Source organism: Lygodium microphyllum, chromosome 12 (assembly GCF_053477565.2).
Source record: "Lygodium microphyllum isolate KBCC chromosome 12, Lygodium_microphyllum_v1.1.10, whole genome shotgun sequence".
Taxonomy (NCBI): Eukaryota; Viridiplantae; Streptophyta; class Polypodiopsida; order Schizaeales; family Lygodiaceae; genus Lygodium; species Lygodium microphyllum.
This window is the reverse complement of record NC_141146.1, coordinates 121,498,246-121,515,291: the sequence shown is the minus strand read 5'-3', so window position 1 is coordinate 121,515,291 and position 17,046 is coordinate 121,498,246. Positions and strand designations below refer to the sequence as shown.

The following is a 17,046-nucleotide window of genomic DNA, read 5'->3' as shown; positions in this document are numbered from 1 at the left end:
TCACATTGGGGTAGTTTTTTACTTATGATTTTTAAAAATTCGCATGATGGATTCCTTTCTTGGATTTTGTAAGGATATCAAATTGGAAGTGCTCGTACCTTTTTGGTACATTGTAATATCTAAAATTTTATGTTTTTTTAATATATTTAGAAATAATTTTTCTAAGAGAGTATATGGTGCACTAGAAAAGAAGTATCCCCACTAGAAAATGTATAAAAGTACAGTTTTGAGCACTTGTCAAGTCGACCAAAGAGCTTTACATGCGGATCAAGGGTATTACCAAATGCATTAAACTTTTTAGAACAAATTTGTATGGTTATAAAAAATAAGATGGATATAATTTACCTAATTAATAGTTTCCTATAACTTTAAATAAGTTTTTGCATGGCTTCTAATAGCCATGGTCTTATACATGCAATGTACATCTGCTTTCTACAAAGATGACGATCCTTATCGTCCTATAAGAGCCAAAGCAATTAAGATATTGCCTAACATGCAAGTAGACATTTCTGAATATCAAAATTCTCTATCACCTATTCCTATGAAGGGAGTGGAAATGTCCTATGCTAGAAAGGTGTGCAATGCTAGCATGGGATAAAGTTTTAGAGAAGACAAGGAGGCTACAAAGAGCGAATAAGAAGTAAAAAACACATGAAAGGAAGAAACATACAAGGTGATACATCTACTAAGGAGAAGGGCCAAGATAGAACAATAGAAGGCCAAAAAATACCAAAAAGAGAAGTTGCATATTTTGGTGGGGAGAAAACTATTGAGAATACTCCAAATAACAAACCCTCACAAGAAAACTTAAGAATCAGATGGAGAGCAAACAACAAGAAAGATTCCAATGAATACTTCAAAAGAAGACCCCTAATAAGAAGGCATAGGGTCAAATATCCCACGAAGGACCCTTAGCAAAACCCTAAGAAGGACCCCTATATGGTGACACCAAGCAAGATACAAAGGGTGAGACATCCCCTAGAAGGACCCCTAGAAAGACCCTAAGAAAGGTGCTTTGAAAATGTTGCTACAAAAATATCTACTATTTATCATTTTATATAGACTTTCGCGCAAACCAAAATCAATACATTCCCTTTTTTTGTACTCTTTAAATTTTTTGAGTGTTTAAGGGGTGTCATATCTTGAGTTTCATTATGAGTATTGCAAGTCATGTTGTTTAATGATTCAAGTGTTTGAATCCTAAAACTAAAACCTTTTAAGAAATGGAAATATTAAAAAGCTAAATAGCTTATTGCTTTAAAATTGTTATAGTGCCTTGTTGGAATAGCTCATCCCACTTATATGTTTATTGTGCCTTCTTCTAATTGGTATCGATGTATCGTGGTTTCATATCTATGGTTATGGACAAAATGTTAAGAGATCCTCTTACATCTACCAATGTCCATTTCTCGTGTACTAAAACAACACTTTGGACTCATATCATCCAAATGGATATTGATATCAATGTGATTGTTGCTTTCCTCGAAGTACAAAGGTATCATATACCCTTAGGCTTCTTCCATCTTCTATACTATAAACTAGGATGTAGTTTTTGTCTTGGAACCTTGTATGATAACATGACCATATCTGTAGAAGCTTTACAAAGAAAAAGATCACCCATGTGTACTTTTTTAATGGCTCCTAGTCTGGTCTTAAAATACTCTCCAATGAGGTGGATGTCACATTTTTAACCACATTGTTTTGGTTCTATGCATATCTATTATGTGAAAAAGAGATCCAAAAACATGAATCAAGATGAACCAAGACAACCTAACTCTCTTTCATATTCTCTAAATCTTCATGAGAAATTTGAATATCTTTGATAATCTTCCACTTGAAGGTCTAGATGGTTCAATCATTAGATGTATCCCAAATTTGTAAGTGAATTGAGATCAATTGCAGGAGCTCTTCATACCATCCATATGCTTGCACATATGTGATATGATGTGATATATAGAAACTCATCCATATTGATAGGATAGTTCCGATATTTCATGTACATTGCAATGTTGATGAGATATTTATTATATGCACCCATAATGATGTTAGGTAAGATATTATAAGTGCATCATAAAGCGGGCTCACTAACATTCATTGAATGTATGTGTACTCTTTATGTATATTAAGTATACCTCATAAAGTGGGCTCACCTACCCTCATTGATCTCCTTGCATATATACATCATTTGCATGGAAATTATGTGTCCGCATAAAGTGGACTCACCTACCCTCATTGATCTCTCCTTGTACATGTGTGTATATATATACATATATATATCCTTTCTATCAAGCAATATAACAATCTCTCTCTCTCTCTCTCTCTCTCTCTCTCTCTCTCTCTCTCTCTCTCTCTCTCTCTCTCTCTCTCTCTCTCTCTCTCTCTCTCTCTCTCTCTCTCTCTCTCTCTCTCTCTCTCTCTCTCTCTCTCTCTCTCTCTCTCTCTCTCTCTCTCTTATCACAAATTCACAATTATCTTACAGTTTTGTCTACCCTCTAGATCAATGCTAACTGAGACAACATTGTATGGGGGTGGTGGATGGTTCACAATTATGCCTCATATAGCCTTCATTCACCAATTTTCAACTCATTTGCTAGAATCTACCCCTAGCTAGGAATGGTGGCCAAGCCAACTAGTTTGCTAGGATTCAACTCTTGTATAGTGATCATGGGTCCAACATTCAATCCAGGAATCAATACATAAGGTAAGGTAAAGAGTAAATGTGATTCAAAGTAAAATGTTGTCAAAGGCCAAATTGTATTTATGATTTGATTTAAACAAGTGCACATGAGCATGCGCACTAGACCATTACCTTTTGATTTTCTCATTTCCTTTCCTCAAACCAAGGATTACTTTAATTTCCAAAAGCAAGGACTATGCTTTTTCTCTTCACAAATATGATTTTTTAAATAATAATTTTACTCAAAAAGCTATATATTAGACGTTTTTTTAAAAAGTGGTAATATTTAAATAAGCTTTGCAAAAGCATATACCCCAACATACAAATGATGTTACTCCATCCTTATACTCGTAGACCTTATGAAGGTACAATTCCTTGAGTTCTAGTATGAGAAATGACTATGACACCATATATTTTTTCTAATGAGGTAACTACATTAAGATAGTAAAGAAATATGTATGGCATCCAAAGATGCAATGTGAATTCCTTGAGTTCTAGTGTAAGAAATGACTATGACAGCATGTATTTTTTATTATGAGGTAACTACATTAAAATAGTAAAGAAATACGAATGGCCTCCAAAGATGCAATGTGGCATTATGCCATGGCAAATAGTTTTTTAGCAAAAACCCTAGACACTCGTAGTTGAAAGCAGTACTTAACTTTGCATATGCTAACAGAGCGGGCCTTCTTAAAGACTATTTCGTTTCTTTTAGCCCAAATCAATTTTAGGACCAAAGCACTAATAAGTAGACTAACAAGCTTCCAATTGGCATCATCTTAAGACCCTTGCTCTTCAAAGGTGGTAGTCATTCCAAAATTTGCCTTCAAATAGCTTTGTTGAGGCATCCCCTAATGCTCTTCCAAAGGGGGCAATGTGCATGCATTCCCACAAATGGTGTTTTTCCATCCATACCTATACCTTAGAAAGATACGATCTCTCAACCTCTATTATGACAAAGGATGTTATTTCATCCCTATACCATTGGGAAGGTCTGGTTCGTTGAATTGTGTAGGCATTACCAAAATAGGTGTTTTTCTCTTTCCTCCTTACCTATACCTTGGAGTTCCTTTACTTCTATTATCACAAAGGATGTTCATCTATTCCTTATAGAGGATATTATTCCATCCCTATACGGTTCTGAAGGTTTAGGTTCCTAGAGTCCTACTTTTGTAACTAGATAGGCTCAGAAAAGGTAAATGACAGCAACAATACAGAAGCGCCATATAAATTTTGTTCGAAAAGGCTGAAATGATAACCAACAACACACGGGAACGCCCAAATTTCCGACTTTTTTGCGGAGCAAAACAATGGCTTCGCCCGGACTTGAACCGGAGACCTTCAGTGTGTTAGACTGACGTGATAACCAACTACACCACGAAACCGCCATTAAACAGGGGCTCATACTTTCAATATAGAAAAGTAATCATATATATTTGGGGAAGAGGGATTGTACAACATGCTCAATTAGTGAGAGAGGACAAGGGTGCCCACTCTTGATCGCAAATAACACCCTGGGATACTCGGTACGAGTTTGAATACAATGCTCTGTTCTTATGAGGCTGAAGAAAGATCGCTATCTGATTCCCTTAAGAGGGGGGCAAGCCATCTTTCCTAGTGGGCAGTGACATTCCGCATGCAAGTTATCATCTATGTACACGAACATTAGCCCACCAAGCCACAATTGATCCCAAAAGTGCATGGCAAAAATCACAATAATGTAATCAAGTATCAAGTATTAGATCTCACAATTTTCTTTGGACCCTTAGACCCACACACTCCCTCACCTAAAACAACGTTAGGAAGCTCATGTGGCTCTAATTACATCACCCTAAGATTAAGAAGTGTCATTTCTTTAAAATAGGGCACTTATTATTAAAATAAGGCACCTACGATGTCTTCCCTTAAGATGTTCCAATCAAGTGAATCTACTTTCAACTAAATAGTTTTGAAGTTCCAATATTGCTTGGGAGAAATAGCATATGATAAGATTGTCTTACACTTTGACACCGCTCAATTTTGTTCAAGTTAAAGAAGGATCCATACCAATTGCTGACCCCCCAAGGACTAAAGCACTCAATGAATGCTAAGTAGAGAAAAAGAGGCCTATGTTCTAGTTATGCTTGGGTTTGGTGAGCAATATGTTGTATTATAGTTGAGACTTATTTTTTCTTAAACAAGGCACACACCCAACGCCTTGCCACCTCCCTCTGAATAATAACCAATAGAGCAAACAAGAGCCATGTTTGCATTTTCATATGTGCAATTAGGAATACTTTTACTTTTACGATAACAAAGTTCAATACTCTTAAGTAATCTTGGTTTTTGCACAATGGTAGTGCACAAGCCTTACTCAACTAGTTGATAACAAAGTTCAATATTCGTATGTAATCTAAGATTTTCATGCTAGTAGTGCACAATCCTTACTTGGGTGATAAAAGTGGACCAGATCACTTGTACAATGTCGTAATTGTTAGGTGCATCTACTAAGAAATAATTGAACTTGAAAGGGAAAACAATGCGACTAATTTTCGCTTCATTTGCAATCAACTATATTTTGAATAATGAAAAAACATGAATCTAAAAGCACTTAATAAAGTAAGGTTTGTTAGCATAAGAAAGTCCAAATAGATACCTTGCATAAAATCCTAAAAATATTGAACATGTGAAGAACTTTGTAGCAACAGGAGCTCGATGTAAATGTTTCCCCTTCAAAATTTGTTTCATGCAATTGATATTCAATACTTTATTGTTTGTATCTATGGACAAAAAAGTGTCGTTGTACTAGGCAACCTCCTATTCACTATCTTTAGACATGCATACATGATCACACTAGTTGTCTCACCTTGATCACCAATCTCTCAACCCCCCCTTTGGATCCCAAAAACCCACCATAACATTAACTTGCATAACATACTCCTTTATCACACTTTCATCTTTCATCATATATTGTTCTATTGGAGAAATTGTGGAGCCTCATAACCCATACACCAAAGAACTTCATGACATTGTCACAATGTGTGGAAAAGAGCCACTTGCAAGTAGTGTATTAGCAACTCTATTTAGTTAGGTTCAATTTCCTATTTCTTAAATAGGACTAGTTATAGAAAGCAAACTTTGATTACTATGAGCTCTTTAAAAGTCATTAGACCATTTGCTTTTTGGGATTTAAGAAAGTGGATAGGTGTTTTCTTGAGGTATGTCACCATATACTCTTCAAGAAGCCTCTTAAATGCATGTACAACTAATTGGTGTTTCACCTCTTATTGTAAGCAAAATTACTAAATCGTGTATTCCAATTGACAAAAGTAGAGGTCATCAAATAGGTGACATCTAACTTTGACAAATACATTGTATCTCTTCCATACAGCCTCCTTAGAAAAATTTCTTGTGATGTGGCCCTTCAGCTCGCCACCCACGAGGGTAAAATTCTATCCATTGATGATGAAAATTCACATCAGTGTACATGATCAAAAATTCTACTCATTAATACCTTCCATTGCATCCCTCAAGGGAAACTTCTCTGAATTGTGTAAGTTCTCTGCTGCTTCAGATATGCACTTGAAAGGTGCAGCCTAACAATCCTGTCATTTTGAACCTTCTATTAGATTGCTTTCCCATCTCTGAACTTTTGGAAAAACCTCTCCTTAAAGAGGCTTCAATCTTGACTCATTGGTGGACTGCTGCTTATACACATGGCTTCAGATTGATTTTACAATTAAGGCTTATACAGAAAGCATCTGGTATGCTAATGCCTATTCGCCAACTTGGAGTGTCCTGTTGAAGGTGTAATCTTCCGCAACGAACTATGCACAATGACAACTGCAGTAGCAGATGGGAGGAAATCAGCCCACTTGACATTATCAGTTTGTCATGAACCAACCACTAATGTAAATCAAACCTTTACCTGCAAAGCTTAGAATACCAGCCCAACATATAGCCAAAGCAACCTTGCAATATATCATGACTACTCCAGTGCCTGCAAAAACCCACAGAAAATAATAGGGTTTGTCAAGGCAACTATATTGGAAAGGGCCAAGGAACAAAACGAAAATAGAGACATACCCTCCCCTTCCCCCTTCCCAATATCATTGCACCAACTACAAGTCGAGAGAGTCCAATAGCACAGGAGGGTCACATTTGCCAAACGTGCCTGACAGATGGAGAAAAAGGAGCACTATGTACATAGCTGCCCGGTCTATTATGAGATCAGAAGGACATTCCCACTGCCTTTTCAAAGAGGGACTCAGAGCACTCACACAGTTCATAAAAGTTGCCAAATGAGCACTGCTTCTACTTGAGCTAACACCACAAAAGCCTGCTACAAGTACAAAGTGTTAGAGTGAAGCAGTGCGGAATCGAATGACCAAGGCAAAGAGTGAAGAGAGACAGAGAGAGTGTGTGTGAGTGAAACGCAGAAAATCTGCAGTGTGAGTGAAACGCAGAAAATCTGCAGAGAAGAATGCTGTACAAGGATGCAGATATATACACAGGTGCAGAGAGAATGTCTGTGTATGTCTCCACCTCAAAGATCTCACTCTCCGTGAACCCCGAGGGCAGTCTCCACAGTCTGTAGCCTGAAAACTGAGAGCACAACTGTGAAAAAATGTGGAAACTGGGGCCAATAAATAGGCCACAAAAAATACAGCAAATAATGCAGGCCGGTGGACAGAAAACTGTCTGACCTGAAGAGTCTGCAGCCCCACTATCCAACCTGCCAACACGTGTCTCCTGCCCAGCCTATTGCCTGCTGACATCAGCTGCCATGTGGACTATCTGCTGCACCTGCCTGTCCAAGGAATGCCAATCTCTAACACCCCCTCTCAGATCCTAGACACGGCAAAAGGCTAAGGGATCTAGAGTGCTATCAAAGTAAAGCCTAAGGAAGCACCTTCGTAAACAATTCTACAAGATTGTCCTCTGTCTTGCAATAAACCAGGGCAAAAGTCTCATCCAGAATCTTCTCCCGAATGAAATGGTATTGGATCTCTATATGCTTCATCAGAGCATGAAACACAAGGTTCCAAGCCAAAACAATGCAACTCTCATAGTCACACTGAAGAACAGTAGGACCTCTCTATGGATCGCCAAGCTCCTCCAAGAGCCAATGAAGCCACACTGTCTCACATGTAGTAGAAGAGGTTGCCCGATACTCCACCTAAATCAAAGATAGAGCAACCATGGGTTGCTTCTTGTTGCTCCATGAAATAGCACCAGCACCCAAGGTAAAGCAATAACTTGTCACGGCCCTCCAATGATCTACGTCGCCAAGCCAATCTAAATCACTCCATCCTGTAAGTACCAAGTCTATGGCACCTATACCTGCTGGATAATAGATCCCAAGAGCAAGGGTCCCCCCATAGGAACCACAAAATCCTGTGAGCAGCCTGCCAATGCACCATCTTGGGTTCACTCATGAACCCAGCTAGCACACCTATTGCATAACATAAGTCAACATGAGTATTAAGGAGCCAGATCAAGGAAGTAACAAACTACCTATAACGGGTAGCATCTGCCAAAGGAGAATCAGAATGAGTTGGAACCTTCCAATTCGGGTCCTTAGGAGTCATAAGAGACTTGCATCCTTCTATCTCACACGTAGTCAAAAGCTCCTATACATACCGTTGCTAGGAAATAAAGAACCCCCTTAGAGTCTAATAAATCTCATGACCTAGAAAGAAGTGAAAAAGTCCCAGATCTGTCATCTCAAACTTCTCATGAAGTGTTGCCTTTGTCTACTCAACCATCTAAGTATGGTCACTTGTCACAATCAAGTCGTCCACATAAAGGACAAACAACACACAACCTCTACCTGAGATGTGAATGTACAGCTAGGGGTTGGCCTTGGAATGCCGATACTCCAATTTCTCTTGGAGCAATGAGTAAATCTTCTCATTCCAAGCACGAGGAGCTTGTTTAAGGTCATAGAGAGCCTTCCTCAACCTGTACACCTTACCATCAAAAGAATGAAGCCTAAAGGCTGCTCAACATAGATCTCCTCCAACTCTCCATTCAAGAAGGCAAACTTTACATCCAACCGATAGACCAGCCATCTCCTATGGCTAGCCAAGGCAAGAACTATGTGAATAGTAACCATCCAAGTTGTAGGTGCAAAAGTATCATGAAAATCAATGCCCGAGCACAGTGCAAGACCTTTAGTAACAAGGTGAACCTTGTGCTGCCATCACTGCGGTACTTGAAGACCCATTTTGACTCCAATGATCTTCTTATGAGGAGGCTTCGGTACAAGGTACCAAGTGCCATTCCTCCCAATCGACTCCGGCTTCTGCTCCATCGCTCTCTACCAATGACCATGTTGTAAAGCCTCATTCATGAAGATGGGCTCCCAATCCTACATGACACAAGTCATCAAATAGTAATTAGTGTAAACAAGCTCGGTGTGGTGTGCTTGATTCCTCCGAGAACGTTGCAGGCCATCCTACAGCAGTTGTCACTCCTCAAGGACCCCCTCAATCCCTACATCACAAAGAGTATCTTGAGCCCAACGAGGAGGAGACCAAATCTCGCCTCGTTGCTCCTACAAAAGTTACTGAAAGGTCCATCGACGACTAGGACACAATTGGTAAGTCCGGTGACTAGATCTCCACCCTTATCCGATCGTAAGGTCTTCAGTTTCCAGCCCAATCAATTCTCCTCAAAGAGCAACCAATCTATAAAGTTGGAGATAGTCTCCGAATTCGGCTTCGAGAAATAAGCCCATATCATCCTGTTGTAATCATCCACAATTAGCATGAAATACAAGCTCCCTCGAAGGGACTCCATCCTCATTGGTCCACAAAGATTAGTAGAAACAAGCTCCAAGGGTGCTCAAGACCGTCTCAAAGCCTTGCTAGAAATAGCATCACGAGTCTGTTTCCCACGTATGTAGGATACACAAGGCTGCTGGCTCACCACAATATCTGACAAACCTCGAACAAGCTATCCCTTTAATGCCTTCTAAAGATAAATCATAGTTGAGATGGCCAAACCGAGCATGCCAAAGCTCGGACTAAGTTTGAGAGATAAGAAGAAGAGAAGTCAGGGCAAAAGAAGACCGCAACTTATAGACACCATTCTCCTCAAATCCGGAAGAACCTATCTCGATTCGTAATTAAGAATTTGAAAAGAATCCACATCAAATTCGACCAAGAGGCCGAGGGCACAAAGCTTGTGCACCAAAAGTAGATGGTATCCCAAAGCCAACACATAAAGCACCTCAAATGTATGGACACCAACTCACCCATTTGAAATAAGATGCATATCACCCCGTCCTTAAATTGGAATAGACAAACTATCACCAATGCGAATCTGGCCATGCAAAGGCTGCAAATGAGCAACACCTGCTGAATAAGGGGTCATGTGCCGAGTGGCGCCACTATCAACAATCCACTCCCGAGTGTATGGGGCCATCAACGCAACATCAAAAACCATCATGGTCGATTCCTCAACCACCTCCAAGTGGAGGAAAGCAGCTGATGAGGGAGCAACTACTGCTCTGGAATCCTTTGAAGATTTCTCCTTCTCCTTTTCCTTCTCCTGTTAGGGCAATCCTTCTTCCAATGATCTATCTTGCCACAAATATGACAAGTAAACTCCTTTTCCTTGTCCTTTTTGAATTTGCCCTTTTGGTCCTTTCCCTTCTTCTAAGAGGGCTAACCAACCAAGGCCTCGAATTTAGAAGCATTGGTCCCTTTCAACTGCTCCTCTTGGTCCAAGACCATAGGAACCAACTCTTCCCACCGAAAAGTCTCAATACGCCTTGAAGCAATCAAGGTAGAATAAAAGCCACTAAAACGGAGCAGTAACTGTGAAAGAAGAGTTATTGCCATGTCTTTAGAAGTGATCACCTTTCTTGCATTTTGGACTTGTATCTAAAGCTGCCTTAGCTTGTTAATATGCTCCTACATAGAAGATCACTTGTTGACACTCACGGTCTTCATCTACACTTACAAAGAAACTCATTTCATGATGGTCATATGATTGTACATTTGATCAAGCTCCAACCATATCTCCCAGTCCACCATCAAATGCTCAATATGAGAGACAACAGTTACAATAGTTGTAGTGCATGAGAGAAATAAAAACGAGCAGACGCAAGCATTGAGTTTGTCCAAATGTGCCTGAGCCTTTGCTAAACTCCACCTTATCATCAGTGGAAGAGATTCTAGACTCGTCTCATGAAGAAGGACGATGAATAGCCTCTATAACAAGCTCCGTCAAATCATAGGATTCCAAAATGGCAAGTATCATAACCCACCAGATGCGTTAGTTCTCCCCATCAAGCTTTTGATATGATGGAAGAGCCAGTAAGATAAGCACCTTCTAGTCCATGATCACCTAAAACTTTGTCTCGGCCTAAAAAGGCATCTTCACCTACAATGCTTGCACAAAACACAAAAAGCAGCATCATTGCCTTTGGTGGATGAAGGAGCAGGATGAGTGCATGTGGATCAGAAGTATGAAAGCCCGCCCCTAGAGCCATCCGACATGACATGTTAGCCTAAACATGCTACAGCTCCCCATGAGGAGCTTGCAAGAACAATACAGCTGCCCTTCTCTTAATATACTTCGCTTTTGTACACTACCATTCACAAGTATTGGTACTAGACATCAGTCATCAATCACCATTTTTCTCTTTCGGTTTTCTTTCATCATGGTGAGATGCTACATGTATTGACCTATAGATATTTTTCTGACGTCATTTTAACCTTATGAAGACAATAATACTAATTATTTCTTTTCACTACCCCGTGTGTTTTCTGCTCTGGATGGTTCTACTGCCTGTGTTTGCCAATAAAAGAAAGCTTAAGATTGCTATGACCCAAAAAGGATGGATACTCAGTAAAGTGTAGGCTCCTGTTTATATGGGGAGGATCTGCTGCTGCATGTGCTGCTCACAAAGCCTTCCAGGAGCTAATCTGCATTTTGCGCAGGGACAGCCGTGTTTTTGCTGCAGTCTGCTGTCTGCTGCCTGTGAGTTTTGTGGAGATTGGAGGATCTATGTTATGCTGCTCAAAGGAAAGGGGGGCAGCAGCTTGGCAACATGTGTAGCCTCCGCCATCAAGAGATTGGAGGAGCTGCATTCTGCTGGTAATACAGAACACTTTGAAACTGCATTTGGCCACTATCTGGCTGGCAGGAGCTGCACTTTCAATCCTGCACCCATCCCCGGCACATGGAACCACCTCGAAGTGGACTACAACGCCCCAAGCAGCCTGTTTTGCAGCCAGCCTTAATGCTCTACTTCCTTTAAGGATTTGTATTATGGATTTTTCCCCAGCCTGATTCGATCATCTTGAGGCTTGAATCCTTTCCATGTTGCATCAACTCAATCCTTCGTGATGGACCATACCAAGGTACAACTATGGTTTGAGTGCCAGTGCTTTTTTTAATCAGTGTTAGTCCAATGTGAGAGCCAATGTGCCCATTGCCAGTTGCAAGTTTGCTAGTGCCAATGCATGTATAAATCAACCACAGTTATTCTTAGACAGCCTCTTTTTACATTTGTGTATCCTGATCTATACCTCTTCATCATGTGCAGCAACTTCAACATCTTCCTTACATCCCAACATTATTTGGCTAGGTTTATGACCCAATTTTAAGGTATGGAGTGCCAACAAGGAAGCCTAGCTACCTCTCCCTCTTATGGAGTTCACACTATAGCCATACTAGAAATTGGATTGGCAATATTGAGTGCTAAGATTTTCATCTCCACCCCAGTATGGAGATTTCCAACAAGTGGGAACAATAATATCTCTTTAAGCCCAAGATCTCTACTTCTGCAATTAGGTTTTATGTTGGGACTTCTATGTGACTACTTCTCAGGGCAGTGTTACTTCTCAGGGCAATCACGTCTTGTCCCTGCTGCCACCTTGCCCCCACCAGATTCATCCTCCCCTACCGCCCCCACCCCTTCCTGTTGTCACCTCTTCCTTTCACTGCATCATTTCTTCCTATCTGTCACCGCCATTGCCCCTGCCTCCATGTGTTCCAGTCACCTACCTACTGCCACTGCCATAACCTGCTACTGCAGCACCTAGATGGCCATGCCTCCAAATCCCATCCACATCACCATTATCTGCCACCCTCTCCCCTCACCCCACCTTGCCACTTCCCCTCCACCCCTAGCTGAATAATTGCTGCTCCCTATCTTCGTCCCTATGACCTCACTCAAGAGTTCTCCAGAGAATGCACTCGATGGGAATCTTTGGTCTAACACCAAACCCCCCACAAATGCTCCCTACCCATACTCCTTGTCAGTAATCCTCTCTGAAGAACAGCTTTAAACAGCTCACGCTATGGAGAAAGAATTGGAGGAGACTACAGTCTTCAAACAGGTCATGGATCACTCCCATCCAAAGCACAGCTCCAAGACTAGGTTCACTCTCAATTGTGCATCAGCACCTCACGCATAGCAAAGATGGTGTTGATGGGACAAGGCATACTCACAATTCATCTTGCTTCAACAAAGGCTGCATGGAAGCTTGTCGACAGCTCTACGATTGCATCTGCAAAGGGATTATAGGGTTCCATGGTACAAAGGCTTTATAGTCTCTTCCTTTGGGTATCTCTACAGGTTCCCCAAATATCATCACCCTCTTCTTTCCAAGTCTTGTGGTACAATACATTAAATTTGATGCTTGGCTTAGCATTTGATTAAGTAGTAATTAAATGTGCAAATGTGAGGTGCACATGTGATGTGCAAGTTAGTTATTTCAAAATGGCAGGCCAAGGACTCTGAGAAGCCAATGAGTGAAAAAGGCAAAAATTGTAGTGTTACCCTTGACAAGTACTAGGTTGTACCCAGTATTATATTTTGGCCAAGAAGATTTTAATTGGCCATAAATGCCAATAGTGACATCAGGAACTAGGTATTAATTCATTAATTAATGCCAACTTAGCCTAATAAATGCTCAAGGATACTTGGTAACAAATTGGCTTGGCCAATTTAATTGTTGGCTGGTAAAATTATGTTTTTGAGCAAAAATTAATCATTATATTAATTTTTAGAATTAATCTTTTAAAAACTAATTTAATTAGGCTGAAAATTACTGGAAAAATGCAATTAGAAAGTTGCCACTTGGCAAATCAACATGGTGGAAGTTGTGAGAGCAAGAGACAGAGATGGTGCTGCAATTTTCTGACCATTGGTGATTAGCCAAGCCATTGTCCCCATGCAAGTGAAGAAAAGGCTCTTAGAGGCTAGTGGAGCCTCATTCCAACATGGTGGAAGTGTGAGAGAAAGGGAGAGAGATGCTACTACAATTTTTCAACCATTGGTGATTAGCCCAGCCATTGGAGTCCACAAAGGCATGCAATTGCATGTGGGGCTATTGTTGATGGTGGACTGTAGTCAATCAACCATTTATAACAGGGCCGCATTAGATTTCGGCCAATTTCAGCAATGAAACTTTGAAATTTCTCTCTCTTTAGCTTCTTTTCTATTCTCTCAACCAATTCACAGCTTGCATCAAGAGATCTCAACCAAATTCAATCCCAAGAGGGTGCAATTGAAGAATTTCTGCTAATAAACCGTAATTTTCAGTAAAAATTAGGCTAAACCAACCACTCTGGGAAGAGTGCTCAAAAATTAGGGCCTAGTACTTGATATTCACGAGCTGAAATATGGGGATTTTTGAGAATTTCAAGAGGCCAACCAACCAAAATGAACTCTGGGACAAATTTTGTCTTCCAAGGAGCAAATTGAAGGCCAATCCCTAAGCAAACCAAGGGGCAATTTGGTTTGAACACTTACTAGCTACCTTAGCTGATCTTTAAACCCATCATTAAATTCTTCTCCCTCTTGCTAGTTGTCAACTTTGAAAAGCCTAGAAGGATCCATCTCTTATCCAATTCCCACATTCTCAACTTGTTGCCCATGTTGAGTGCCTTGTCCAAGATTAGATATTGGCAATTGCATTTCCCCCAACACTTCATGACTTTGTCAAAATGAGAGATAGCATCCCTACTTGATCCCATCTCACAATCAAAAGACATCCTTGTTAGCACTCAGGTGACCACAAATTCAAAAAAATGCAATCGAAGTGGCTTGCACACAAGTGCCTCAAGCCCACCTACTCAAAGGAATTGATGGTATCCCTACAAGGGAACCATGAAACCAACCTTCCTTGTCAGATAGGGTAGTAAAGAACTCGATTAAGAACTAATTGCAGCAAGCATAGAATTCACATAAACTAAAAATGCAAATGTTGCCAATTAATCTTGGACATTGGATACTCAACTGGCCCCAAAACTAGCATCCCCTATAGTATTTCTTTAATTTGTATTGCTAAAGGTTGAAGTACACTTAGATCTAGCCTAATCTCCTTCAATCTTCAACACACCTTTCTATCCATAGCAACCAACAAGCCTTCAAAGCAATTCGCCCCTTGGTCCTTCAATTTGCTCCTTGGAAGACAAACTCTACCCCAAGCTTAATGTTGCACGGCTGGCCTCTTGAAAGTCTCTGAAATCTCCATATCTAGGCCCTAATTTCTGAGAGCTCTTCCTAGACTGGCTAGTAAAACCTAGTTTTTGCTGTGAATTAGAGTTTAGCAACAAAAATTCTTCAATTGCACCCTCTTGGGATTGGATTTGGCTAAGATCTCTTGAGGTACGCTATGAATTGGCTAAGAGAATAGAGAGGAAGCTGAAGAGAGAGAAATTTCAAAATTTTGTCACCAAAAGTCACTGAAATCTTATGCTACCTTACTATAAATGACTGATTGCCTACAATTCACTATCAAGGGGAGTCCCACGTGTACTAAAATCTAATGTTGCCTTACTGTAAATGGCTGATTGACTACAATCCACTATCAAGAGGAGTCAACATGTACTTGCGTGCCCTTGTGGAACCCAATATTACTATCACTTACCTATAGACAACCTATAAGGGTTGTCACCTACCTCCAATGGCCTCTAGATCAGTTGGGGGCTATTAGAATTTGCCAATTCAAGGTAATGCCCGATGTAATTTGTGTGGTGTGTGGACACTTATTCAAGTGTCAAAGTGTGGTGTGAACACCTTGTGTCTTAGGACTTTAATGTGGTGATACTAGGCCCTAGAGTCGGTTAAATTAACTCTAGTTAGTGTGTGCAAGATTGATTAGGTCAACCTTAGACATTAGTTGTACTTTCATTCATTACTTTCAATCCATCGTCGCAATAGGAGCTAATACACTTTCTTTTCTCTCACTGTCATTGTCTACTGTCTCTCGTTTCTCTCTCCTCCATAGCCACTTCATTTGGTATCAGAGCTGCCACCCACACAATATCCTATCATGGCCTCGAGCCACCTCGTCACCACTTGCTCCACTCAATAGGAGGAGGAGCCCTAACAAGGAAAAGATGGAGAGGGAGGAGCTTGCTGCCCAACACCACCCTGCTACCTTGCTCCTTGCCAAAGCTGAGCCGCCTCCACCTGTTGCACAGTATGCCCCACCTGCTGTGCTACCCACATCACCATACACGCTGCAAACTTGATCAAGAAAAAATATCTTTCAAACTCATTATTTTGCTTATCTCCTCACTAGCATTACTCTCACTTTTATCTTCACCAATGGGAGAAAGAAAGACATAACTACATGCATCTTGGAGAGCAACAATCGTCAGTGATCATCTTGAGGAGGAGAGAGAGACAGATAAACGAGCCTTAGAAAGGCTATATGACTAACCATTGCATTAGCTACAATGGGTTGCTTGATTTTTTCAATTTGATTATGTTGATAAATTTTTATCTTTTTGGGCTCTCTATGCTACTCTTGAAGAGATAGGGAGAGAGAGGAAGGAAGAATAAAGAGAGTATGTGCCTGTCTGTCTAGAACTTGAAATTTTGGGATCTGGATCTGACAGCAAACCTTTGAATCTCTTGTAAGTTCCATTGCCATCTCTTTCCTAGCCAATGCACCAAATGAAAAGCACCCTGCCACGACAAAAACTACCATGAACCGACTAAGTAAAGGTTACAAATAGCTTGCTACCCACAAAAACCTGTAAGAAAACTCTTCTTTCTTCACCAAGAATTCATCTCTTAAAACACACAAGAGAGAAGAAGGCACACAAATATTTGTCACTATCACCATCCTCACTCTCTTCCTCTTCCTCACTCTCCGTAGGATATTGCAATACAAGCATAAGAGAAAGAAACAAGAACAAGAAGGCAAGTGTTGTGCCAAAATGGGAGAGGGAGAAATGAAGTGTGAAAGGAGAACGCAAAGGAACATAGAAATTGTAACCACCTCAATCTCCCACCTCCTTGAAACACCTGACAAGTCTCTACCTTTTCCTTTCTTGATATTATAAAATTGGGTTGCATATATTTTGGCTAAGGTCTAAGGACCCTTCAATTTTGAGAATGGGACAAAAGGTGT

At 40.4% G+C, this 17,046-nt stretch overlaps 1 protein-coding gene and 1 non-coding gene across 2 annotated transcripts in view; both read right to left on the bottom strand.

The window, feature by feature from the left end:
• Positions 1 to 3,988: 3,988 nt before the first annotated feature.
• On the bottom strand, positions 3,989 to 4,062 carry TRNAV-AAC (transfer RNA valine (anticodon AAC)). The gene has a single exon. It is a non-coding gene; the product is annotated as a tRNA-Val (tRNA).
• Positions 4,063 to 5,916: 1,854 nt separating this feature from the next.
• The window catches only part of PRA1.H (prenylated RAB acceptor 1.H), a 59,698-nt gene continuing 48,568 nt past the window's right edge, over positions 5,917 to 17,046 (bottom strand). Inside the window, exons 3-4 of the mRNA XM_087689972.1 lie at positions 6,585 to 6,656; positions 5,917 to 6,499 (exon numbers count right to left, since the gene is read on the bottom strand). Coding sequence (XP_087546098.1) covers positions 6,426 to 6,499; positions 6,585 to 6,656 — 146 coding nt within the window. The 3' untranslated portion in view covers positions 5,917 to 6,425. The remainder of the gene's footprint in view (positions 6,500 to 6,584; positions 6,657 to 17,046) is intronic.